We start from the raw sequence: 26,718 nt of genomic DNA, 5'->3' as shown, positions 1-26,718 counted from the left end.
CCCAAGGGTTCTGACATTTACCGTACAATTCCCACCTGTATTAGACCTTCCAAAATGCATTAGCTCACATTTCCCGGATAAACTCCATCTGCCATTACTCCGCCCACGTCTCTGTAGGATCGGATTCAAGACCTGTGTATTGAGTCAGCTTCCACGTGGGGTTATTCCCTGTAGCTCAGTACAGAGCGGAACAAACACGACAAACACAACAACCTGGACAAAGATGGCTTATTTAATTAAGCTTGTTACGTGTACACGGAGAACAGACTGGATATCGGCCAAGACCTGTTCTGCCGAACAAAGACCCGAACACAGTAATTATACAACGTTCAAAAATCAATAGACCACCCCAGTTGAACGCGATCCAATCCCTGAAGCCGCTTCTTTTAAACTTATCCAATAGAATTGCAAGCAGTGTTTAAACTTCTCCCAATAGAGTCGCAAGCAGCACATGGTTGATCCTCACCCTGACAGCTGTGTACAATCCCAGCAGCTTGCTGACTGTTTATGAGAAGCAGAACAACAGAACCAGCACCCTGAATTGTTTCACAAAGACAAGATGTCAGAAGTAATGTCCTTTTGGTCAAGTTAGCTATCCTAAACCCCATTTGATTACTTATTACTGCTACGTCCTAAAAATACATGTTTAATAATGATTACTCAGTCCTATAATTCATCTCAATCCTGAATAAAACTTATGTAAAAGTACTCTAGTGGCATGCTAATGATTCAGTTTTAAGAGGTATCATCTCCACAACCAATCTATATCCTGCTGTATCCTCTAACAATCCTCTTCACTATCCGCAACTCCACCAATCTTTGTGTCATCCGCAAACTTACTGATCAGACCAGCGACATTTTCCTTCAAATCATTTATATATACTGCTGCTTATGTTATTTGGTATGCAAGTAATCCGGTGTTGTAGCTTCGCAGGTTGACATCTCATTTTTAAGGTATGTAAGGAACCTCTTTGAAATCCTTGTCTGACCCTTAGTTCCCTTTTTATATCCTGTTATGCTAGATTGCACAATTCTGCAGACTTTGGTTATAAACTGGTACAAAGTGCTGTTTGAACTGGTCCAAGGACTCCCCTCACTGCAGTGTGCTGTGTGGCATAGTCCAGTGATGTCACATTTTGATGACTTGGCTAGCAGCCAATCGGCTCTGCTGGATTTTCGATTCCAATTGGTTGAAGTAGTTCCAGAACATTCTGGCAAAGGCAGACTCCATTTTGCATTCAGTTCTACTTAGACTCGGTAGAAGGCAGGGCCGCAGGTTTTGGGCTCTCTCTTTCTCAGCTCTCTGCCTGGCGATTTAAATGCTTCCATCCAACCTTTGAAAGTTTAATTTCCGATTAAAAGGCTGCAAGCTGTCTATCTAGCCAACCTGATCAAGAGGCTGGGGAACTAAATCAGATCTCTCTCATCTGATGACTTGTGCCTAAATACCTCTTTCTGCGTAAATTGTGAGCTGTCGGCAGGTAGTCATTTCCATTCTGATTAGGCAACTGTGAAGCCAGAGCTCCAAATTCTCTCATCTGATGGATTCTTTCTGAAGGTTCAGGATAAAGACTTTTCTCTCTGCAGTCAGTTTAACCTGCAAGAGGATCCAGTCCAGCGCCACAGGCAGGCAAAGGGGCTATTTGAAAACCCATTCTAAATTCTCATGTTGAGAATCCTTGATTTAACTGGAGGCTGATAGTCCACCTGGTGGACGCAAGTTAGAATTGAACAGACCTGAGGGTGCTCTTCTGCGTGAAAGCCCAGGACAGTAAAAGTGAAAGCGCCTCCCCAGAGAAAATTCCACCGCCTGCGGATTCTAATTGAAAGCACAATCTTGAAGGTCCAATCTAAGCGGTGAGTTTCAACACATCGCATCCTAAGAAGATCGCTAACTATTATAAAGACTATAACCTCAGCAGCGAAGATACTTATCTCTCATTCCCATTTTAATTGATTGATATTTATTGTCACATGCACCGAAGTACAGTGAAGAGTATTTTTCTGCGGCCAAGGGAACGTACACAGTATGTACATAGTAGACAAAAGAATAATCGACAGAGCACATTGACAAATAGTACACCAACAAATAGTGATTGGTTACAGTGCGGAACAAGGGCCAAACAAGAGCAGCATAGGGCGCCGTGAATAGTGTCCTTACAGGGAACAGATCAGTCTGAGGGAGTCGTTGAGGAGTCTAGAAGCTCTGGGGAAGAAGCTGTTCCTCTGTCTGGATGTGCGGGTCTTCAGACTTCTGTACCTTCTGCCTGACGGAAGGGTCTGGAAGAGGGCAAAGCCTAGGTAAGGGGTATCTGACAATACTGTCTGCGTTCCTGAGGCAGCGGGAGCAGGGGCTGGTTTAGCACAGTGGTCTAAACAGCTGGTTTAGCACAGTGGTCTAAACAGCTGGTTTGTAATGCAGAACAAGGCCAGCAGCGTGGGTTCAATTCCCGTACCAGCCTCCCTGAACAGGCGCCGGAATGTGGAGACTAGGGGCTTTTAACAGTAACTTCATTGAAGCCTACTTGTGACAATAAGCGATTATTATCAGGTGTAGGCAGAATCAATGGGAGGTTGTCAAGCTTGTGTGAAACGTTGGGCTGAGTTCACCACATTCTGCAGTGCCGGGCAGTTGCCATGCCAGCTGTAATGCAGCCGGTTAGGATGCTCTCTATGGCACATCTGTAGAAGTTTGAGAGAGTCGATGCAGACATGCTTTATTTCTTTAGCTTCCGTAGGAAGTAGAGATGCTGTTAGGCTTTCTTGACTGTTGCATCAACGCGAGTGGACCAGCACAGACTGTTGGTGATGGTGACCCCCAGGAACTTAAAAGCTATCGACCATCTCCGCTTCGGAGCCACTGATGCAGATGGGAGTGTGTGTCGTGCTGCGCTTCCTGAAGTTGATGATCAGTTCCTTGGTCTTTCCAACATTTAGAGAGAGGTTGTTTTCAGTACACCGTGCAACCAAGTGATTTATCTCCCTTCTGTAGTCTGACTCGTCGTTGTTTGAGATATGACCCACCACAGTCGTATCATCTGCAAACTTATAGATTGAATTGGAGTTGAATCTCGCCACAGTCGTGTGTGTACAGGGAGTACAGTAGAGGACTGAGCACACATCCTTGTGGGCCCCGGTGTTGAGGACGATTGTGGAGGAGGTGCTGTTGCCGATCCTGACAGATTGCAGTTTGTTGGTGAGGAAGTCGAGGATCCAGCTGCACAGGGAGGGGGTCAAGCCCAAGGTTGCAGAGTTTGGTTCTTAGTCTTGTTGGGATAATGGTGTTGAAGGCGGAGCTGTAATCTATGTAGTCTGACGTAGGTGTTCTTGTTGTCGAGATGTTCGAGTGTTGATTGTTCGGGCCAGAGAGGTGGCATCTGCTGTGGATCGGTTGCCGTGGTAGGCGAACTGAAATGGATCGAGACCGTCTTGGAGGCTGGTGTTGATATCTCATGACTAGTCGCTCGAAGCATTTCATGATAACAGACATCAGGGCCACCGGTCGATAGCCGTTGAGGCATGCTACCCCCGTTATTTTGATTCTGCCCTTCCCCACTTTGTCTATCTTGTGTGTGTGTGGATAGAGGTGAGGAGGGGGGGAGGCGAATAATTAGTTTAGCAGACCATTGTTCCATTATCGCCATTACATGTTTATCTCTTTTCTTGTTAAAACAACAGTTATTAAGTTTTACTTACAAATCTGGTGCCTGTAGGTCAGTGGAGCAGTCAAAGATCTCAGGAAGATATACATATTATTGGTTAATTCACTCGTGTTGGGACTCCAGGTCTGGAGTTCACCGTGCACTAGCCCAGGGTGTCATAACGGGTAAAACTGGTGTTGCTCCTGGCACGCTCTCCTGCACTCTTCATTGAACAAGGGTTGATCTCCTGGCTTGGGGTAATGGTAGAGTGGGGGATATCATCATCATAGAATTTACAGTGCAGAAGGAGGCCATTCGGCCCATCGAGTCTGCACCGGCTCTTGGAAAGAGCACCCTACCCAAGGTCAACACCGCCACCCTATCCCCATAACCCAGTAATCCCACCCAACACTAAGGGCAACTCTGGACACTAAGGGCAATTTATCATGGCCAATCCACCTAACCTGCACATCTTTGGACTGTGGGAGGAAACCGGAGCACCCGGAGGAAACCCACGCACACACGGGGAGGATGTGCAGACTCCGCACAGACAGTGACCCAAGCCAGAATCGAACCTGGGACCCTGGAGCAGTGAAATAATTGTGCTATCCACAAGGCTACCGTGCTGCCCCTATGCCGGGCCATGAGGTTACAGACTGTCGAGGATTCTGCTGCTGCTGATAGACCACAGCGTCTCATAGATGCCTAGTCTCTAGATTTGTTTGACGTCTATCCCATTTCGCATTGTTGTAATACCACACAATGTGATGAAATGTATTCTCAATGTGAAGACGGGACTTTGTCTCCACAAGGACTGTGCGGTGGTCACTGCTACCGATACTGTCAGGGACAGATACATCTGCAGCAGGCAGATTGGAGAGGATGAGGTCAAGTATGTTTTCCCTCTTGTTGGTTCCCTCACCACCTGCTGCAGTCCCAGTCTAGCAGCTCTGTCCTTTAGGACCCGGCCAGCTCGGTCTGTGGTGGCACTACCGAGCCTCTCTTGGTGATGGACATTGAAGTCCCCACCCAGAGTACATTCTACACCACTGCTTCTTCCAAGTAGAGGAGTACTGATTCATCAGCTGAAGGGGGGGGGGGGGGGGGGCTGTGTTGTACTCACAGGAGGGCTCCTTGCCCACCTTTGACCATGGGACTTCATGGGATCCAGAGTCATTGTTGAGGACTCCCAAGGCAACTCCCTCTCTACTGCGTACCACTGTGCCGCCACCTCTGCTGGCTCTGTCCAGCCAATGTAGCTTCCGGTGCCAGGGGTGGTCCATCCAATTTCATTCCTTGGTGTTTCTTTGTAGCGGTTTAATACAAGTGAGTGGTTTGCTAGGCGGTATCAGAGGGCATTTAAGAGTCAACTACATTGATGTGAATCTGGAGTCACATGTGGGGAAAAACAGGCAAGCAGGCAGATTACTTTCCCTAAAAGACATTCGACAATCAACAATGGTTTCATGGTCTTTTAATTGCCATGGTGGGATTCGAGCCCAGATCCCCAAGGATTACCTTGGGTCTCTGGATTACTAGTCCCTACATAGAAACATACATAGAAAATAGAAGGAGAAAGAGGCCATTTGTCTCTTCGAGTCAGCCCTGCCATTCGTTAACATGGCTGATCATCAAGTTCAATATTCTGATCCTGCCTTCCACCCCCCCATATACCTTGATCCCTTTAGCCATAAGAGCTATATCTAATTTTCTGGCTTGGGTCGCTGTCTGTGTGGAGTCTGCACGTTCTCCCCGTGTCTGCGTGGGTTTCCTCCGGGTGCTCCGGTTTCCTCCCACAAGTCCCGAAAGACGTGCTGTTAGGTGAATTGGACATTCTGAATTCTCCCTCTGCGTACCCGAACAGGCACCGGAATGTGGCGACTAGGGGCTTTTCACAGTAACTTCATTGCAGTGTTAATGTAAGCCTACTTGTGACAATAATAAAGATTATTATTATAATTCTTTCTTGAAATTACTTTCTGTGGGAGTGAATTCCACAGATTCACCGCTCTCTGGGTGAAGAAATCTCTCCTCACCTCAGTCCTAAAATATTTACCCCTTATTCCCAAACTATGACCCCTAGTTCGGGACTCCCCCACCATTGGGAACATTCTTTCTGAATCTACCCTATCTAATCCTGTTAGAATTTTATAAGTTTCTCTGAGATCCCCTCTCACTCTTCTAAACTCCAATGAATATAATCTTAACCAACTTAGTCTCTCCTCATATGACAGTCCCGCCATCCCAGGAATCAGCCGGGTAAACCTTCGCTGCACTCCCTCCACAGCAAGAACATCCTTCCTCAGATAGGGACACCAAAACTGCACACAATACTCCAGGTGTGGCCTCAAGGCCCTGTGCAATTGTAGTAAAATATCTCTATTCCTATACTCAAATCCTCTCGCTATGAAGGCCAACATACCATTTGCCTTCTTTCCTGCCTGCTGTACCTGCGCGCTTACTTTCAGCGACTGATGGGCAAGAGGACACCAAGGTCTCGCTGAGTATCCACCTCTCTGTTTACACCCATTCAAATAACAATCTGTCTTCCTATTTTTGCTACCGAAGTGGATAATCTCACATTTATCCACATTATACTGCATCTGCCCACTCACTCAGCCTGTCCAAATCCCACTGAAGCATCTCTGCATCCTCCTCACAGCTCACCCTCCCACCCAACTTTATATCATCTGCAAATTTGGAAATATCACATTTAGTTCCTTCATCCAAATCATTAATATATAATGTGAACAGATGAGGTCCTAGCACAAATCCCTGCGATACCCCACTAGTCACTGCCTGCAAATCGAAAAGCCCATTCATTCCAATTCTTTTCTTCCTGTCTGCTAACCAGCTTTCTATCCATCTCGAGAACTACCCGCGATCCCATGTGCTTTTTTACATAGTAATCTGTTCTGTGGGACCTTGTCCAGCGCTAATACCACTACACCACCACCTTCCCTTATTGCCATCTTGCTACCCACTCACTTAACCGCACTATATCGCTTTGTAGCCTCTGGGATGGGCAGCACGGTAGCACAATGGTTAGCACTGTTGCTTCACAGCTCCAAGGTTCCAGGTTCGATTCCCGGCACTGTTTGTGCAGAGTCTGCAAGTTCTCCCCGTGTCTGCGTGGGTTTCCTCCGGGCGCTCCGGTTTCCTCCCACAAGTCCCGAAAGACGTGCTGTTAGGTGAATTGGACATTCTGAATTCACCCTCTGTGTACCCGAACAGGCACCGGAATGTGGCGACTAGGGGCTTTTCACAGTAACTTCATTGCAGTGTTAATGTAAGCCTACTTGCGACAGTAAAAATTATGTGTCTTGTCCAGAGTTTCTCTCTCCAAACTTGTATCATCAGTTTGTTCCATTTCAGTAACGTTTATTGAGTACAATATTCAATAATCATTACAGTCGAACTAGAAACTCCAGAAACAACAGCCATCATTCTTACGGTAAGAAAACCTTCATTTTTACAGACTTGTCCAGTAAATTGAAAGATGTACAGCTCAAACCACTCATCAGCAAAAAAAAAACTAACATAATGCAATAGTAACTCTATGGCTAAAGCAATTGATGCTGAGTTACAGAGTAACACAGCTCCAATACAGACTCTATCGCTCATTGTTTGAATATATTATTTTGGCGATCAGGCTAGCAGGTACTCCAGGGTGTAGGCAGAGTATCTAATTGGACATGGTTATGCTCTGCTTTATATACAAGACTCGCAAACCCACAGAGGTCTGCAAGACTAAAGTGAAATGTATAAAGTTGATTAAATGCTGAAACACAGACTAACTCACCATTATTTGCAGATTTGTCCTTGCTCTCGGTTGTCACTCTTGGTGCCTTCTGTTTTGGGGTCTACAATGAATGAAAAATGTTCTGAGTGAGACACCAATCTCGCTGTTGATGTGGCTGCGGTTTAAGACTGAGGAAGCCACAGGCAGCTCTGTGAAGTTAGCGGTTAGTCAGCCACGCGTGTACACGCCGGACAGCGGGCTGAGCAGTGCAGGTACCGATAAGGAGACAGCTTCGGGGCAGAGCCCAGAATAGACAAAGGTTTCTGGCTTCTAATTACCCGTCTCCTGAGGTGCTCATTCTCGCTGGCCTGTGGGCGCCAGGGGTGCTAATCTCCCTCTGTCACCTCATCAGGCCCAAGTCATAGACAGTGACCAGCAATTCAAGTAATTTCTTAACCTGAAGTCATGGAAGGCAGCATGAAAACCTCGAGATTATACAGTGCCGATAATAACCTCCCAACGCTCTTTAGAGACAATGGCTCAGATTTTGCAGCTGTAGCTGATGGCCAAACCATCAGTATTCATTGCAATTACTCTGCTGAAACCAACAGCAACTTCTGGGGTCTGCACATGTACTTTACTGCAGAATTCCAGAAGCTTCTGTGAATTCCTGCTCCTCCACCAGCTGCACTGTGCAGATGGCTGACAGATGGAAATCAGTTTGAAATGACTAATTCGACCCCGATCTTCACTTTTTACCAAGTCTTGCTGTAAAAATCCTGGAAAAACTTACATCTTGCTAAATGAGGCACAACCAGATTTCTAACAGTATACCAAGGTCAGAATTACTGCTCAATCACCACTTTGGCCCTGAAAAATTAAATTAGTATTTGTAAAATGTTAAATATCTCCATTCCATGCGAAAAAAATTACATCAATTTTTAAAATAAAGTTTTAATTGAGGCTCATTGTTAACTTCTACCTTAATCCCAGAGTGTGTCCCAAACAAGCTGGTTTTCGATCAAATTATAAAAAGTGAATTAAAAAACCCGTTTGCTATTTCCTGGTTTGCTGTCTGAGAATTTTTGCTGGTTGCTTCGCTGACTTGCTGGAATCACTGCTATAGATCCTCTACAGCTGGCACCGCAGTGAAACTGCTATTGGGAAAACCAAATCCTTGCCTCAGAGATTGGTCAGATTGTTGTGGGAAGTTTTCTGTGCGTTCAGTGCAGAACAGAGTCAGTACTGGGGCTGTTTAGCACAGGGCTAAATTGCTGGCTTTGAAAGCAGACCAAGGCAGGCCAGCAGCATGGTTCAATTCTCGTAATAGCCTCCCCGAACAGGCGCCGGAATGTGGCGACTAGTGGCTTTTCACAGTAACTTAATTGAAGCCTACTTGTGACAATAAGCGATTTTCATTTCATTTTGATTGACTGATTGGTGTTGCAAGGGAAATTTGCATACCTCCGTCGTGGTCACCCTAACTTGAAGGTGTACCTGAGCTAAAGACCCTAGCTGTTTGAGTGAAGACAAGCATCCAGCAGAGGGCAGTAGAGCGGAGCTGCTGATTGGTGTTGCAAGGGAAATTTGCAAACCTCCGTCGTGATCACCCTAATTTGAAGGTAGTTTGTGGAGGAGCAGTTGGCAAGTGACACTTGAACCCGAAACACTTCTTCAGTGTTTCCCTCCCTACCCCCTCCTCTAACCAAAAAAAAACAACCGCTGTAAAGATCAAGAGGAAGGCTCGAGGTCAGGAAGAAGTTGAACCGTGACGCCACAGCCTGCAGGTAAGGGATTGGCTGGTGACTGGTAAGTAGTTTTTCTTTCATATTCCCTCAGGTGTTATCGTGCGGGGCGCAGAGGTTGCTGAGTGAGTGCTTGCTGAGAAGGGGAGTGAATAACAGGTAAGCTCTTTCTTTCTTTTTCTTTTTTTATCTAGAGGGGTGGCAGGGAAGGCAGTGCAATGTTCCTCCTGCAGAATGTTTGAGGTGAGGAATGCCGACAGTGTCCCTGCTGATTTCATCTGTGGGAAGTGCACCCATCTCCAGCTCCTCAGAAACCGCGTTAGGGAACTGGAGCTGGATGAACATCGGATCATTCGGGAGGCAGAGGTGGTCATAGATAGAAGCTTCAGGGATGTAGTTACTCCGAAGAATAAAGATAAATGGGTGTCGGTGAGAGGGGCTGGGAGGAAGCAGTCAGTACAGGGATCCCCTGTGGCCGTTCCCCTTAGTAACAAGTATACCGCTTTGGATACTGTTGGGGGGGGGCGCGACTTACCAGGGGTAAGCCATGGGGTGCAGGTCTCTGGCACAGAGTCTGTCCCTGTTGCTCAGAAGGGAAGGGGGGAGAGGAGTAGAGCATTAGTCATTGGAGACTCCATAGTTAGGGGGATAGATAAGAGATTCTGTGGGGACGAGAGAGACTCGCGGTTGGTGTGTTGCCTCCCAGGTGCCAGGGTGCGTGATGTCTCGGATTGTGGTTTCGGGATCCTTAAGGGGGAGGGGGAGCAGCCCCAAGTCGTGGTCCACAACGTGGTACCAACGACAAAGGTAGGAAAAGGGATAGGGATGTAAGGCAGGAATTCAGGGAGCTAGGGTGGAAACTTAGATCTAGGACAAACAGAGTTATTATCTCTGGGTTGTTACCCGTGCCACGTGACAGCGAGATGAGGAATAGGGAAAGAGAGGAGTTGAACGCGTGGCTACAGGGATAGTGCAGGAGGGAGGGTTTCAGATTTCTGGATAACTGGGGCTCATTCTGGGGTCGGTGGGACCTCTACAAACGGGATGGTCGACACCTGGACCAGAGGGGTACCAATATCCTGGGGGGGAAATTTGCTAATGCTCTTCGGGAGGGTTTAAACTTGTTCAGCAGGGGCTTGGGAACCTGAATTGTAGCTCCAGTATACAGGAGGTTGAGAGTAGTGAGGTCATGAGTAAGGTTTTAAAGTTGCAGGAGTGTACCGGCAGGCAGGAAGGTGGTTTAAAGTGTGTCTTCTTCAATGCCAGGAGCTGAACTTGCGGCATGGGTTGGTACCTGGGACTTCGATGTTGTGGCCATTTCAGAGACATGGATAGAGCAGGGACAGGAATGGTTGTTGCAGGTGCCGGGGTTTAGATATATCAGTAAGCTCAGGGAAGGTGGTAAAGGATGGGGAGGCGTGGCATTGTTAGTCAAGGACAGTATTACGGTGGCAGAAAGGACGTTTGATGAGGACACGTCAATTGAGGTAGTATGGGCTGAGGTTAGAAACAGGAAAGGAGAGGTCACTCTGTTAGGGGTTTTCTATAGGCCTCCGAAAAGTTCCAGAGATGTAGAGGAAAGGATTGCAAAGATGATTCTGGATAGGAGCGAAAGCAACAGGGTAGTTGTTATGGGGACTTTAACTTTCCAAATATTGACTGGAAACGCTGTAGTTCGAGTACTTTAGATGGGTCCGTTTTTGTCCAATGTGTGCAGGAGGGTTTCCTGACACAGTATGTAGATAGGCCAACGAGTGGCGAGGCTTTTGGTACTGGGTAATGAACCAGGACAGGTGTTAGATTTGGAGGCAGGTGAGCACATTGTGATAGTGACCACAATTCGATTACGTTTACTTTAGTGATGGAAAGGGATAGGTATATACCGCAGGGCAAGAGTTATATCTGGGGGAAAGGCAATTATGATGCAATAAGGCAAGTCTTAGGATGCATCGGATGGAGAGGAAAACTGCAGGGGATGGGCACAATGGAAATGTGGAGCTTGTTCAAGGAACAGCTACTGCGTGTCCTTGATAAGTATGTGCCTGTCAGGGAGGGAGGAAGTGGTCGAACAAGGGAACCATGGTTTACTAAGGCAGTCAAAACACTTGTCAGGAGGAAGAAGGAGACTTATGTAAAGATGAGATATGATGGTTCAGGAAGGGCGTTCGAGTGTTACAAGTTAGCTAGGAAGGACCTAAAGAGAGAGCTAAGAAGAGCCAGGAGAGGACATGAGAAGTCTTTGGCAGGTAGGATCAAGGATAACCCTAAAGCTTTCTATAGATATGTCAGGAATAAAAGAATGACTAGGGTAAGTGTAGGGCCAGTCAAGGACAGTAGTGGGAAGTTGTGCTTGGAGTCCGAGGATATAGGAGAGGTGCTAAATGAATATTTTTCGTCAGTATTCACACAGGAAAAAGACAATGTTGTCGAGGAGAATACTGAGATTCAGGCTACTAGACTAGAAGGGCTTGAGGTTCATAAGGAGGAGGTGTTAACAATTCTGGAAAGGGTGAAAATAGATAAGTCCCCTGAGACGGATGGGATTTATCCTAGGATTCTTTGGGAAGCTAGGGACGAGATTGCTGAGCCTTTGATCTTTAAGTCATCTTTGTCAACAGGAATAGTGCCAGAAGACTGGAGGATAGCAAATGTTGTCCCCTTGTTCAAGAAGGGGAGTAGAGACAACCCCGGTAACTAGACCTTCTGTTGTGGGCAAAATCTTGGAAAGGTTTATAAGAGATAGTGTGTATAATCATCTGGAAAGGAATAATTTGATTAGACATAGTCAACACGGTTTCGTGAAGGGTAGGTCGTGCCTCAGAAACCTTATTGAGTTCTTTGAGAAGGTGACCAAACAGGTGGATGAGGGTAAAGCAGTTGATGTGGTGTATATGGATTTCAGTAAAGCGTTTGATAAGGTTCCCCACGGTAGGCTACTGCAGAAAATACGGAAGCATGGGATTCAGCGAGATTTAGCAGTTTGGATCAGAAATTGGCTAGCTGGAAGAAGAGAAAGGGTGGTGGTTGATGGGAAGTGTTCAGACTGGAGTCCAGTTACTAGTGGTGAACCACAAGGATCTGTTTTGTGGCCACTGCTGTTTGCCATTTTTACAAATGACCTGGAGGAGGGCGTGGAAGGATGGGTGAGTACATTTGCAGATGACACTAAAGTCGGTGGAGTTGTGGACAGTGCGGAAGGATGTTACAAGTTACAGAGGGACATAGATAAGCAGCGCTGGGCTGAGGTGGCAAATGGAGTTTAATGCAGAAAAGTGTGAGGTGTTTCATTTTGGAAGGAATAACAGGAAGACAGAGTGCTGGGCTAATGGTCAGATTCTTGGCAGCGTGGATGAGCAGAGAGATCCATGTGTCCATGTACATAGATCCCTGAAAGTTGCCACTCAGGTTGAGAGGGTTGTTAAGAAGGCTTACGGTGTGTTAGCTTTTATTGGTAGAGGGATTGAGTTTCGGAGCCATGAGGTCATGTTGCAGCTGTACAAAACTCTGGTACGGCCGCATTTGGAGTATTGCGTGCAATTCTGGTCACCGCATTATAGGAAGGATGTGGAAGCATTGGAAAGGGTGCAGAGGAGATTTACCAGAATGTTGCCTGGTATGGAGAGAAGATCTTATGAGGAAAGGCTGAGGGACTTGAGGCTGTTTTCGTTAGAGAGAAGGTTAAGAGGTGACTTAATTGAGGCATACAAGATGATCAGAGGATTGGATAGGGTGGACAGTGAGAGCCTTTTTCCTTGGATGGTGATGTCTAGCACGAGGGGACATAGCTTTAAATTGAGGGGAGATAGATATAAGACAGACATCAGAGGTAGGTTCTTTAATCAGAGAGTAGTAAGGGTGTAGAATGCCCAGCCTGCAACAGTAGTGGACTCGCCAACACTAAGGGCATTCAAATGGTCATTGGATAGACATATGGACAATAAGGGAATGGTGTAGATGGGCTTTAGAGTGGTTTCACAGGTCGGCGCAACATCGAGGCCGAAGGGGCTGTACTGCGCTGTAATGTTCTATGTTTTCATTTCATTTCATGCTGCTGACTCGAAAACCGGGGCCAAAAAATTACTTGGTAAATGTAGGAGATTCGAAGCTAATTTTCACACAGGAAATACCAGAAACAGCAAAGTGATCAGTGATGATCTGTTTTTTGGACATTGATCGAGGGATAAATTTTGGCCTACGGCACAAGAGCAAACCTTTTTTTTGTCTTCAAAAAGCACCATGAGTTCTATTACATACGCTTCAAAACACAACCTCTCCGAGATCGCCATGCTCCCCCTGCACTAACCCCTCTGACAGCAGCTTCCTCCTCTGGGAGTGACCCTCTGACAGTGCAGCCCTCCCACAGTACTGACCCTCTGACAGTGCAGCACTCCCTCAGTACTGACCCTCTGACAGTGCAGCACTCCCTCAATACTGACCCTCTGACAGTGCAGCCCTACCTTGTTTGGAGACTTGGGCGGAGAGATGGCAGATGGAGTTTAATCCGGACAAATGTGAGGAAATGCATTTTGGAAGGTCTAACGCAGGTAGGGAATATACAGTGAATGGTAGAACCCTCAAGAGTATTGAAAGTCAAAGAGATCGAGGAGTACAGGTCCACAGGTCATTGAAAGGGGCAACACAGGTGGAGAAGGTAGTCAAGAAGGCATACGGCATGCTTGCCTTCATTGGCCGGGGCATTGAGTATAAGAATTGGCATGTCATGTTGCAGCTGTATAGAATCTTAGTTAGGCCACACTTGGAGTATCGTGTTCAATTCTGGTCGCCACACTACCAGAAGGATGTGGAGGCTTTAGAGAGGGTGCAGAAGAGATTTACCAGAATGTTGCCTGGTATGGAGGGCATTAGCTATGAGGAGCGGTTGAATAAACTCGGTTTGTTCTCACTGGAATGAAGGAGGTTGAGGGGAGACCTGATAGAGGTCTACAAAATTATGAGGGGCATAGACAGAGTGGATAGTCAGAGGCTTTTCCCCAGGGTAGAGGGGTCAATTATTAGGGGGCATAGGTTTAAGGTGAGAGGGGCAAGGTTTAGAGTAGATGTACGAGGCAAGTTTTTTTACGCAGAGGGTAGTGGGTGCCTGGAACTCGCTACCGGAGGAGGTGGTGGAAGCAGGGACGACAGTGACATTTAAGGGGCATCTTAACAAATACATGAATAGGATGGGAATAGAGGGATACGGACCCAGGAAGTGTAGAAGATTGTAGTTTAGTCGGGCAGCATGGTCGGCACGGGCTTGGACGGCCGAAGGGCCTGTTCCTGTGCTGTACATTTCTTTGTTCTTTGTACCTCAGTACTGACCCTCTGGCAGTGCAGCACTCCCTCAGTACTGACCCTCTGACAGTGCAGCACTCCCTCAGTACTGACCCTCTGACAGCGCGGCACTCCCTCAGTCCTGACCCTCTGACAGTTCAGCACTCCCTCAGTACTGACCCTCTGACAGTGCAGCACTCCCTCAGTACTGACCGTCTGACAGTGCTGCACTCCCTCAGTACTGACCCTCTGACAGTGCAGCACTCCCTCAGTACTGACCCTCTGACAACGTAGCACTCCCTCAGCCCTGACCCTCTGACAGTGCAGCACTCCCTCAGTACGGACCTTCTGACAGTGCAGCACTCCCTCAGTACTGACCGTCTGACAGTGCTGCACTCCCTCAGTACTGACCCTCTGACCGTGCAGCTCTCCTTCGGTTCCTGACCGTCTGACAGTGCAGCACTCCCTCAGTACTGACCCTGACAGTGCAGCACTCCCTCAGTACTGACCCTCTGACAGCGCAGCACTCCCTCAGTCTGACCCTGTGATAGTGCAGCACTCCCTCAGTACTGACCCTCTGACAGTGCAGCACTCCCTCAGTACTGACCCTCAGACAGTGCAGCACTCACTCAGTACTGGCCCTCTGACAGTGCGGCACTCTCTCAGTACTGACCCTCTGACAGTGCAGCACTCCCTCAGTACTGACCCTCTGACAGTGCAGCACTCTCTCAGTACGGACTCTCTGACAGTGCAGCACTCCCTCAGTACTGACCCTCTGACAGTGCAGCACTCCCTCAGTACTGACTCTCTGACAGTGCAGCACTCCCTCAGTACTGACCCTCTGACAGCGCAGCACTCCCTCAGTACTGACCCTCTGACAGTGCAGCACTCCCTCAGTCCTGACCCTCTGACAGTGCAGCACTCCCTCAGTCCTGACCCTCTGACAGTTCAGCACTCCCTCAGTACTGACCCTCTGACAGTGCAGCACCCCCTCAGTACTGACCCTCTGACAACGTAGCACTCCCTCAGCCCTGACCCTCTGACAGTGCAGCACTCCCTCAGTACGGACCTTTTGACAGTGCAGCACTCCCTCAGTACTGACCGTCTGACAGTGCTGCACTCCCTCAGTACTGACCCTCTGGCCGTGCAGCTCTCCTTCGGTACTGACCGTCTGACAGTGCAGCACTCCCTCAGTACTGACCCTGACAGTGCAGCACTCCCTCAGTACTGACCCTCTGACAGTGCAGCACTCCCTCAGTACTGACCATCTGACAGTGCAGCACTCCCTCAGTACTGACCCTCAGACAGTGCAGCACTCCCTCAGTACTGACCCTCAGACAGTGCAGAACTCCCTCAGTACTGACCCTCTGACAGCGCAGCACTCCCTCAGTACTGACCCTCTGACAGCGCAGCACTCCCTCAGTACTGACCCTCTGACAGCGCAGCACTCCCTCAGTCTCACCCTGTGACAGTGCAGCACTCCCTCAGTACTGACCCTCTGACAGCGCAGCACTCCCTCAGTACTGACCCTCAGACAGTGCAGCACTCCCTCAGTCTCACCCTGTGACAGTGCAGCACTCCCTCAGTACTGACCCTCTGACAGCGCAGCACTCCCTCAGTACTGACCCTCTGACAGCGCAGCACTCCCTCAGTACTGACCCTCAGACAGTGCAGCACTCCCTCAGTACTGACCCTCTCACAATGAGATATGAAACCTAAACAAGTTGAATAACAGCAACACTGCTGTACAATTAAAAAGGCTCTTTCCTCCCAACAGTTGCATCTAATTGATGTCCACCACGAGTGTAAGAACTCGTCAGACCTCTCTCTCCTGACCAAGGAGAGATGTTCGCACCATGTTGGATCAGCCAAATTGACTGAAAATTGTTTTTATTTTTTCTTGGAACGTGGGTGGCACTGGCAAAGCTGTAACTACTGTCCCCCCCCTACTCTCAATCACCCCCCTTACTGTGTCCATTCCCAGTCTCAATCACCCCCCTTACTGTGTCCATTCCCAGTCTCAATCACCCCTTTACTGTGTCCATTCTGGCAAAGCTGTAACTACTGTCCATTCCCAGTCTCAATCCCCCCCTTACTGTGTCCATTCCCAGTCTCAGTCACCCCTTTACTGTGTCCATTCTGGCAAAGCTGTAACTACTGTCCATTCCCAGTCTCAATCCCCTCCTTACTGTGTCCATTCCCAGTCTCAAACCCCCCCTTACTGCGTCCATTCTGGCAAAGCTGTAACTACTGTCCCCACCCTATTCTCAAACTCCCCCCTTACTGTGTCCATTCTGGCAAAGCTGTAACTTACTGTCCACCTCTAGTCTCATCCCCCCCCCCCCTTACTGTGTTCACTCTGGCGCGCACCACGTCCTTCTTAAAGGAAATTAAGAAAGGGTAACAGATGTTCAGTGACATCCACCACCCACGTTTTATGCACCTTTGCCACGTGGACTGCAGCAGTTCCAGGCAGTGGCTGTCATCACCTTGTCAAAGACAATGAGGGCTGGACTATAAATCCTGGCTGAGCCACTGACATCCCCCACCCAGAAATCCTGGCTGAGCCACTGACACCCCCCCCCCCCCCCCCACCCCACCCAGAAATCCTGGCTGAGCCACTGATACCCACCCCAACCCAGAAAAGAAAGTAAAACTCTTTCCCATCTGGAGATACAAAATTACACCCACAGACTTATTCCACTCAGCAGCTTCACCATGATCCTGCAGAGCTGCTGACACATCTCACAAACCCCTGAAACAATGGAGCGGAGCAGAGGCAGTAGCAATGGAGCAGCGGAGAGGCAGTAGCAATGGAGCGGAGCAGAGACAGTAGCAATGGAGCAGCGGAGAGGCAGTAGCAATGGAGCAGCGGAGAGACAGTAGCAATGGAGCAGCGGAGAGACAGTAGCAATGGAGCAGCGGAGAGACAGTAGCAATGGAGCAGCGGAGAGACAGTAGCAATGGAGCAGCGGAGAGACAGTAGCAATGGAGCAGCGGAGAGACAGTAGCAATGGAGCAGCGGAGAGACAGTAGCAATGGAGCAGCGGAGAGACAGTAGCAAAGGAGCAGCGGATAGGCAGTAGCAATGGAGCGGAGCAGAGGCAGTAGCAATGGAGCAGCGGAGAGACAGTAGCAAAGGAGCAGCGGAGAGGCAGTAGCAATGGAGCAGCGGAGAGGCAGTAGCGAAGGAGCAGCGGAGAGGCAGTAGCAATGGAGCAGCGGAGAGGCAGTAGCAATGGAGCAGCGGAGAGGCAGTAGCAATGGAGCAGAGCAGAGGCAGTAGCAATGGAGCAGAGCAGAGGCAGTAGCAATGGAGCAGAGGAGAGGCAGTAGCAATGGAGCAGAGGAGAGGCAGTAGCAATGGAGCAGAGCAGAGGCAGTAGCAATGGAGCAGAGCAGAGGCAGTAGCAATGGAGCAGAGGAGAGGCAGTAGCAATGGAGCAGAGCAGAGGCAGTAGCAATGGAGCAGAGCAGAGGCAGTAGCAATGGAGCAGAGCAGAGGCAGTAGCAATGGAGCAGAGCAGAGGCAGTAGCAATGGAGCAGAGGAGAGGCAGTAGCAATGGAGCAGAGGAGAGGCAGTAGCAAAGGAGCAGCGGAGAGGCAGTAGCAATGGAGCAGCTGAGAGGCAGTAGCAATGGAGCAGCGGAGAGGCAGTAGCAATGGAGCAGCGGAGAGGCAGTAGCAATGGAGCAGAGGAGAGGCAGTAGCAATGGAGCAGAGGAGAGGCAGTAGCAATGGAGCAGCGGAGAGGCAGTAGCAATGGAGCAGCGGAGAGGCAGTAGCAATGGAGCAGCGGAGAGGCAGTAGCAAAGGAGCAGCGGAGAGGCAGTAGCAATGGGGCAGCGGAGAGACAGTAGCAATGGAGCAGCGGAGAGGCAGTAGCAAAGGAGCAGCGGAGAGGCAGTAGCAAAGGAGCAGCGGAGAGACAGTAGCAAAGGAGCAGCGGAGAGGCAGTAGCAATGGAGCAGCGGAGAGACAGTAGCAATGGAGCAGCGGAGAGGCAGTAGCAAAGGAGCAGCGGAGAGGCAGTAGCAAAGGAGCAGCGGAGAGGCAGTAGCAATGGGGCAGCGGAGAGACAGTAGCAATGGAGCAGCGGAGAGGCAGTAGCAAAGGAGCAGCGGAGAGACAGTAGCAAAGGAGCAGCGGAGAGACAGTAGCAAAGGAGCAGCGGAGAGGCAGTAGCAATGGGGCAGCGGAGAGACAGTAGCAATGGAGCAGCGGAGAGGCAGTAGCAAAGGAGCAGCGGAGAGACAGTAGCAAAGGAGCAGCGGAGAGACAGTAGCAAAGGAGCAGCGGAGAGACAGTAGCAAAGGAGCAGCGGAGAGACAGTAGCAAAGGAGCAGCGGAGAGGCAGTAGCAATGGAGCAGAGGAGAGGCAGTAGCAATGGAGCAGAGGAGAGGCAGTAGCAATGGAGCGGAGCAGAGGCAGTAGCAATGGAGCAGCGGAGAGGCAGTAGCAATGGAGCAGCGGAGAGGCAGTAGCAATGGAGCAGCGGAGAGGCAGTAGCAATGGAGCAGCGGAGAGGCTGTAGCAATGGAGCAGCGGAGAGGCAGTAGCAATGGAGCAGCGGAGAGGCAGTAGCAATGGAGCAGCGGAGAGGCAGTAGCAATGGAGCAGAGGAGAGGCAGTAGCAATGGAGCAGCGGAGAGGCAGTAGCAATGGAGCAGAGGAGAGGCAGTAGCAATGGAGCAGCGGAGAGGCAGTAGCAATGGAGCAGAGGAGAGGCAGTAGCAATGGAGCAGCGGAGAGGCAGTAGCAATGGAGCAGCGGAGAGGCAGTAGCAATGGAGCAGCGGAGAGGCAGTAGCAATGGAGCAGCGGAGAGGCAGTAGCAATGGAGCAGCGGAGAGGCAGTAGCAATGGAGCAGCGGAGAGGCAGTAGCAATGGAGCAGAGGAGAGGCAGTAGCAATGGAGCAGCGGAGAGGCAGTAGCAATGGAGCAGCGGAGAGGCAGTAGCAATGGAGCAGCGGAGAGGCAGTAGCAATGGAGCAGCGGAGAGGCAGTAGCAATGGAGCAGAGGAGAGGCAGTAGCAATGGAGCAGCGGAGAGGCAGTAGCAATGGAGCAGCGGAGAGGCAGTAGCAATGGAGCAGCGGAGAGGCAGTAGCAATGGAGCAGAGGAGAGGCAGTAGCAATGGAGCAGCGGAGAGGCAGTAGCAATGGAGCAGCGGAGAGGCAGTAGCAATGGAGCAGCGGAGAGGCAGTAGCAATGGAGCAGAGGAGAGGCAGTAGCAATGGAGCAGCGGAGAGGCAGTAGCAATGGAGCAGCGGAGAGGCAGTAGCAATGGAGCAGAGGAGAGGCAGTAGCAATGGAGCAGCGGAGAGGCAGTAGCAATGGAGCAGCGGAGAGACAGTAGCAATGGAGCAGCGGAGAGGCAGTAGCAATGGAGCAGAGCAGAGGCAGTAGCAATGGAGCAGCGGAGAGGCAGTAGCAATGGAGCAGCGGAGAGGCAGTAGCAATGGAGCAGCGGAGAGGCAGTAGCAATGGAGCAGAGCAGAGGCAGTAGCAATGGAGCAGAGCAGAGGCAGTAGAAATGGAGCAGAGGAGAGGCAGTAGCAATGGAGCAGCGGAGAGGCAGTAGCAATGGAGCAGCGGAGAGGCAGTAGCAATGGAGCAGCGGAGAGGCAGTAGCAATGGAGCAGAGCAGAGGCAGTAGCAATGGAGCAGAGCAGAGGCAGTAGCAATGGAGCAGCGGAGAGGCAGTAGCAATGGAGCAGAGCAGAGGCAGTAGCAATGGAGCAGAGGAGAGACAGTAGCAATGGAGCAGAGGAGAGACAGTAGCAATGGAGCGGGGCAGGGACAGTAGCAATGGAGCAGCGGAGAGGCAGTAGCAATGGAGCAGAGCAGAGGCAGTAGCAATGGAGCGGGGCAGAGGCAGTAGCAATGGAGCGGGGCAGGGACAGTAGCAATGGAGCAGCGGAGAGGCAGTAGCAATGGAGCGGGGCAGAGGCAGTAGCAATGGAGCGGGGCAGAGGCAGTAGCAATGGAGCGGGGCAGAGGCAGTAGCAATGGAGCGGGGCAGGGACAGTAGCAATGGAGCGGGGCAGGGACAGTAGCAATGGAGCGGGGCAGGGACAGTAGCAATGGAGCGGGGCAGGGACAGTAGCAATGGAGCGGGGCAGGGACAGTAGCAATGGAGCGGGGCAGGGACAGTAGCAATGGAGCGGGGCAGAGGCAGTAGCAATGGAGCGGGGCAGAGGCAGTAGCAATGGAGCGGGGCAGAGGCAGTAGCAATGGAGCGGGGCAGGGACAGTAGCAATGGAGCGGGGCAGGGACAGTAGCAATGGAGCGGGGCAGGGACAGTAGCAATGGAGCGGGGCAGAGGCAGTAGCAATGGAGCGGGGCAGAGGCAGTAGCAATGGAGCGGGGCAGAGGCAGTAGCAATGGAGCGGGGCAGAGACAGTAGCAATGGAGCAGCGGAGAGGCAGTAGCAATGGAGCGGAGCAGAGGCAGGGGCAATGGAGCGGAGCAGAGGCAGTAGCAATGGAGCGGGGCAGAGGCAGTAGCAATGGAGCGGGGCAGAGGCAGTAGCAATGGAGCGGGGCAGGGGCAGTAGCAATGGAGCGGGGCAGAGGCAGTAGCAATGGAGCGGGGCAGAGGCAGTAGCAATGGAGCGGGGCAGAGGCAGTAGCAATGGAGCGGGGCAGGGACAGTAGCAATGGAGCGGGGCAGAGGCAGTAGCAATGGAGCGGGGCAGAGGCAGTAGCAATGGAGCGGAGCAGAGACAGTAGCAATGGAGCAGCGGAGAGGCAGTAGCAATGGAGCGGAGCAGAGGCAGTAGCAATGGAGCAGCGGAGAGGCAGTAGCAATGGAGCAGCGGAGAGGCAGTAGCAATGGAGCGGGGCAGAGACAGTAGCAATGGAGCGGGGCAGGGACAGTAGCAATGGAGCGGGGCAGGGGCAGTAGCAATGGAGCAGCGGAGAGGCAGTAGCAATGTAGCGGAGCAGAGGCAGTAGCAATGGAGCAGCGGAGAGGCAGTAGCAATGGAGCAGCGGAGAGGCAGTAGCAATGGAGCGGGGCAGAGACAGTAGCAATGGAGCGGAGCAGAGGCAGTAGCAATGGAGCGGAGCAGGGACAGTAGCAATGGAGCGGGGCAGGGGCAGTAGCAATGGAGCGGGGCAGAGGCAGTAGCAATGGAGCGGAGCAGGGACAGTAGCAATGGAGCGGGGCAGAGGCAGTAGCAATGGAGCGGGGCAGGGACAGTAGCAATGGAGCGGGGCAGAGGCAGTAGCAATGGAGCGGGGCAGAGGCAGTAGCAATGGAGCGGAGCAGAGACAGTAGCAATGGAGCAGCGGAGAGGCAGTAGCAATGGAGCGGAGCAGAGGCAGTAGCAATGGAGCAGCGGAGACGCAGTAGCAATGGAGCAGCGGAGAGGCAGTAGCAATGGAGCGGGGCAGAGACAGTAGCAATGGAGCGGGGCAGGGACAGTAGCAATGGAGCGGGGCAGGGGCAGTAGCAATGGAGCAGCGGAGAGGCAGTAGCAATGGAGCGGAGCAGAGGCAGTAGCAATGGAGCAGCGGAGAGGCAGTAGCAATGGAGCAGCGGAGAGGCAGTAGCAATGGAGCGGGGCAGAGACAGTAGCAATGGAGCGGAGCAGAGGCAGTAGCAATGGAGCGGAGCAGGGACAGTAGCAATGGAGCGGAGCAGAGGCAGTAGCAATGGAGCAGCGGAGAGGCAGTAGCAATGGAGCGGGGCAGAGACAGTAGCAATGGAGCGGAGCAGAGGCAGTAGCAATGGAGCGGGGCAGAGACAGTAGCAATGGAGCGGGGCAGGGACAGTAGCAATGGAGCGGAGCAGAGGCAGTAGCAATGGAGCGGGGCAGGGACAGTAGCAATGGAGCAGCGGAGAGGCAGTAGCAATGGAGCAGCGGAGAGGCAGTAGCAATGGAGCGGGGCAGAGACAGTAGCAATGGAGCGGGGCAGGGACAGTAGCAATGGAGCGGGGCAGGGGCAGTAGCAATGGAGCAGCGGAGAGGCAGTAGCAATGGAGCGGAGCAGAGGCAGTAGCAATGGAGCAGCGGAGAGGCAGTAGCAATGGAGCAGCGGAGAGGCAGTAGCAATGGAGCGGGGCAGAGACAGTAGCAATGGAGCGGAGCAGAGGCAGTAGCAATGGAGCGGAGCAGGGACAGTAGCAATGGAGCGGAGCAGAGGCAGTAGCAATGGAGCAGCGGAGAGGCAGTAGCAATGGAGCGGGGCAGAGACAGTAGCAATGGAGCGGAGCAGAGGCAGTAGCAATGGAGCGGAGCAGGGACAGTAGCAATGGAGCGGGGCAGAGGCAGTAGCAATGGAGCGGGGCAGAGACAGTAGCAATGGAGCGGGGCAGAGACAGTAGCAATGGAGCGGAGCAGAGGCAGTAGCAATGGAGCGGGGCAGAGACAGTAGCAATGGAGCGGAGCAGAGGCAGTAGCAATGGAGCGGGGCAGAGACAGTAGCAATGGAGCGGGGCAGAGACAGTAGCAATGGAGCGGGGCATAGGCAGTAGCAATGGAGCAGCGGAGAGGCAGTAGCAATGGAGCGGAGCAGAGGCAGTAGCAATGGAGCAGCGGAGAGGCAGTAGCAATGGAGCAGCGGAGAGGCAGTAGCAATGGAGCGGGGCAGAGACAGTAGCAATGGAGCGGAGCAGAGGCAGTAGCAATGGAGCGGAGCAGGGACAGTAGCAATGGAGCGGAGCAGAGGCAGTAGCAATGGAGCAGCGGAGAGGCAGTAGCAATGGAGCGGGGCAGAGACAGTAGCAATGGAGCGGAGCAGAGGCAGTAGCAATGGAGCGGAGCAGAGGCAGTAGCAATGGAGCGGAGCAGGGACAGTAGCAATGGAGCGGGGCAGAGGCAGTAGCAATGGAGCGGGGCAGAGACAGTAGCAATGGAGCGGGGCAGAGGCAGTAGCAATGGAGCGGAGCAGGGACAGTAGCAATGGAGCGGGGCAGAGGCAGTAGCAATGGAGCGGGGCAGAGACAGTAGCAATGGTGCGGGGCAGAGACAGTAGCAATGGAGCGGAGCAGAGGCAGTAGCAATGGAGCGGGGCAGAGACAGTAGCAATGGAGCGGAGCAGAGGCAGTAGCAATGGAGCGGGGCAGAGACAGTAGCAATGGAGCGGGGCATAGGCAGTAGCAATGGAGCGGAGCAGAGGCAGTAGCAATGGAGCGGGGCAGAGACAGTAGCAATGGAGCGGAGCAGAGGCAGTAGCAATGGAGCGGGGCAGAGACAGTAGCAATGGAGCGGGGCAGAGACAGTAGCAATGGAGCGGAGCAGAGGCAGTAGCAATGGAGCGGAGCAGGGACAGTAGCAATGGAGCGGGGCAGAGACAGTAGCAATGGAGCGGGGCAGAGACAGTAGCAATGGAGCGGGGCAGAGACAGTAGCAATGGAGCGGGGCAGGGACAGTAGCAATGGAGCGGGGCATAGGCAGTAGCAATGGAGCGGGGCAGGGACAGTAGCAATGGAGCGGGGCAGAGGCAGTAGCAATGGAGCGGAGCAGAGACAGTAGCAATGGAGCGGGGCAGAGGCAGTAGCAATGGAGCGGGGCAGAGACAGTAGCAATGGAGCGGGGCAGGGACAGTAGCAATGGAGCGGGGCAGGGGCAGTAGCAATGGAGCGGGGCAGGGGCAGTAGCAATGGAGCGGGGCAGGGACAGTAGCAATGGAGCGGGGCATAGGCAGGGGCAATGGAGCGGGGCAGAGACAGTAGCAATGGAGCGGGGCATAGGCAGTAGCAATGGAGCGGGGCAGGGACAGTAGCAATGGAGCGGGGCAGAGGCAGTAGCAATGGAGCGGAGCAGAGACAGTAGCAATGGAGCGGGGCAGAGGCAGTAGCAATGGAGCGGGGCAGAGACAGTAGCAATGGAGCGGGGCAGAGACAGTAGCAATGGAGCGGGGCAGGGACAGTAGCAATGGAGCGGGGCATAGGCAGTAGCAATGGAGCGGGGCAGGGACAGTAGCAATGGAGCGGGGCAGAGGCAGTAGCAATGGAGCGGAGCAGAGACAGTAGCAATGGAGCGGGGCAGAGGCAGTAGCAATGGAGCGGGGCAGAGACAGTAGCAATGGAGCGGGGCAGGGACAGTAGCAATGGAGCGGGGCAGGGGCAGTAGCAATGGAGCGGGGCAGGGGCAGTAGCAATGGAGCGGGGCAGGGACAGTAGCAATGGAGCGGGGCAGAGACAGTAGCAATGGAGCGGGGCAGGGACAGTAGCAATGGAGCGGAGCAGGGACAGTAGCAATGGAGCGGGGCAGGGACAGTAGCAATGGAGCGGGGCAGGGACAGTAGCAATGGAGCGGGGCAGAGACAGTAGCAATGGAGCGGGGCAGGGACAGTAGCAATGGAGCGGGGCAGAGACAGTAGCAATGGAGCGGAGCAGGGACAGTAGCAATGGAGCGGGGCAGGGACAGTAGCAATGGAGCGGGGCAGGGACAGTAGCAATGGAGCGGGGCAGGGACAGTAGCAATGGAGCGGGGCAGAGACAGTAGCAATGGAGCGGGGCAGGGACAGTAGCAATGGAGCGGGGCAGAGACAGTAGCAATGGAGCGGGGCAGGGACAGTAGCAATGGAGCGGAGCAGGGACAGTAGCAATGGAGCGGGGCAGGGACAGTAGCAATGGAGCGGGGCAGGGACAGTAGCAATGGAGCGGGGCAGAGACAGTAGCAATGGAGCGGGGCAGGGACAGTAGCAATGGAGCGGGGCAGAGGCAGTAGCAATGGAGCGGAGCAGGGACAGTAGCAATGGAGCGGGGCAGGGACAGTAGCAATGGAGCGGGGCAGGGACAGTAGCAATGGAGCGGGGCATAGGCAGTAGCAATGGAGCGGGGCAGAGACAGTAGCAATGGAGCGGGGCAGGGACAGTAGCAATGGAGCGGAGCAGGGACAGTAGCAATGGAGCGGGGCAGGGACAGTAGCAATGGAGCGGGGCAGGGACAGTAGCAATGGAGCGGGGCATAGGCAGTAGCAATGGAGCGGGGCAGGGACAGTAGCAATGGAGCGGGGCATAGGCAGTAGCAATGGAGCGGGGCAGGGACAGTAGCAATGGAGCGGGGCATAGGCAGTAGCAATGGAGCGGGGCATAGGCAGTAGCAATGGAGCGGGGCAGGGACAGTAGCAATGGAGCGGGGCAGAGGCAGGGGCAATGGGTTTACCTTTGTTTTCTTTTCTAGGTCGTCTTCAGTCTTCGGACCCAGTAAATTGAGAACCTGGAGAAACGCAGACATTAAAAATGATCGGCACAATTTAAACCACTAATTCAGGATACCGACCCCAAGACACACTGTTAACATATTTAAACTGAGGTTTGGAACAAACAGCTGGGAGGTAATATATTTGGAAAAAGGTGCAGAGTCCGAGTTTGAAATGAGGATTTACAAGATTTCTATCTGTTTGGAGCAGATGGCAAATTATTCACTTCCTCGCGAACTCCCTGTGTCTTATTCAATTTAATTATTACGTGATGGCTCGGATTTCTGCTGGGTAGCAGAGACTGTTTTTAGCAAGTTAAAACCTAGAGGTATGTCAGTATTTGCAGACGGTCCACGAGAGGACTGACATTTCCAGCAGGTACTTGCCGTCTGCCCCTACTTTGTACAAGATCCTTCACACAGCAGAGGCTGAAACCTACTCATGATCAGTTATGGTGCATTTTGGAAATGTATTTACCTGAACATCTAGCCAATAGCTCACAGTAATTAGAAGTCCATTACTGGCTCTGCAAGTCACAGCAAGATTCTATCATAACCAATATATTAAAATATATTGAGCGTACACTGTCTTTCTCTGCTTGCGAAAGTTGATGTTGACAAGAGTTCTGAATTATTGGGCAGGCAGCGAAAGCAGAATCAAGTTGCTTTCACCGTCACTCTCTCTGTTATCAGCTGCTGCTCAGCAGGAAGCGCTCGGCCTCCTGAGTCAGAGGGTTGTGGCTTCAAAACCCACTCCAGCAACACATTGCAGACTGTCACAAGTCTCACTTCAGTGCACCGTGGGAGCGTTGTGCTGTCGGGGGTGCCACCTCCCAGATGAGACATTAAACCCATTTCAACGTAAGATAAATAGTTCCAAGGTATCACGAACTCGAACATTGCTGCACTTGCCTGTAGATCCACTTCATTCCTGATAATCTTCCCATCTGCCCACTTCAGTTTATTTCTCACTTCACCTGGGAGAGACAGAAGTGACATTAAAAATCCCCAAACATTAGTCCCATCTCACAAAACCAACATCAATTCAAATCTCTAGCGAACGGTCTACTCAATTCTCATTCAGTTAGAATCATACAATTTATCATAGGAGGAAGCCATTCAGTCCTACGTGCCTGTACGAGCTCTTTGCAACAGTTATT

General features: G+C 51.7%; 1 protein-coding gene across 4 annotated transcripts in view; it reads right to left on the bottom strand.

Moving 5' to 3' along the window:
• Positions 1-26,718, bottom strand: part of qars1 (glutaminyl-tRNA synthetase 1) — a 120,441-nt gene that overhangs the window by 83,621 nt on the left and 10,102 nt on the right. For all 4 annotated transcript variants that reach the window (XM_072473119.1, XM_072473121.1, XM_072473120.1 and 1 more), the window contains exons 5-7: positions 26,471-26,535; positions 25,523-25,576; positions 7,444-7,504 (exon numbers count right to left, since the gene is read on the bottom strand). In XM_072473119.1, coding sequence (XP_072329220.1) covers positions 7,444-7,504; positions 25,523-25,576; positions 26,471-26,535 — 180 coding nt within the window. The remainder of the gene's footprint in view (positions 1-7,443; positions 7,505-25,522; positions 25,577-26,470; positions 26,536-26,718) is intronic.

The sequence above is a fragment of the Scyliorhinus torazame genome, chromosome 13 (genome assembly GCF_047496885.1).
Source record: "Scyliorhinus torazame isolate Kashiwa2021f chromosome 13, sScyTor2.1, whole genome shotgun sequence".
Classification (NCBI taxonomy): Eukaryota; Metazoa; Chordata; class Chondrichthyes; order Carcharhiniformes; family Scyliorhinidae; genus Scyliorhinus; species Scyliorhinus torazame.
This window is presented reverse-complemented; position numbering and strand designations above follow the sequence as displayed.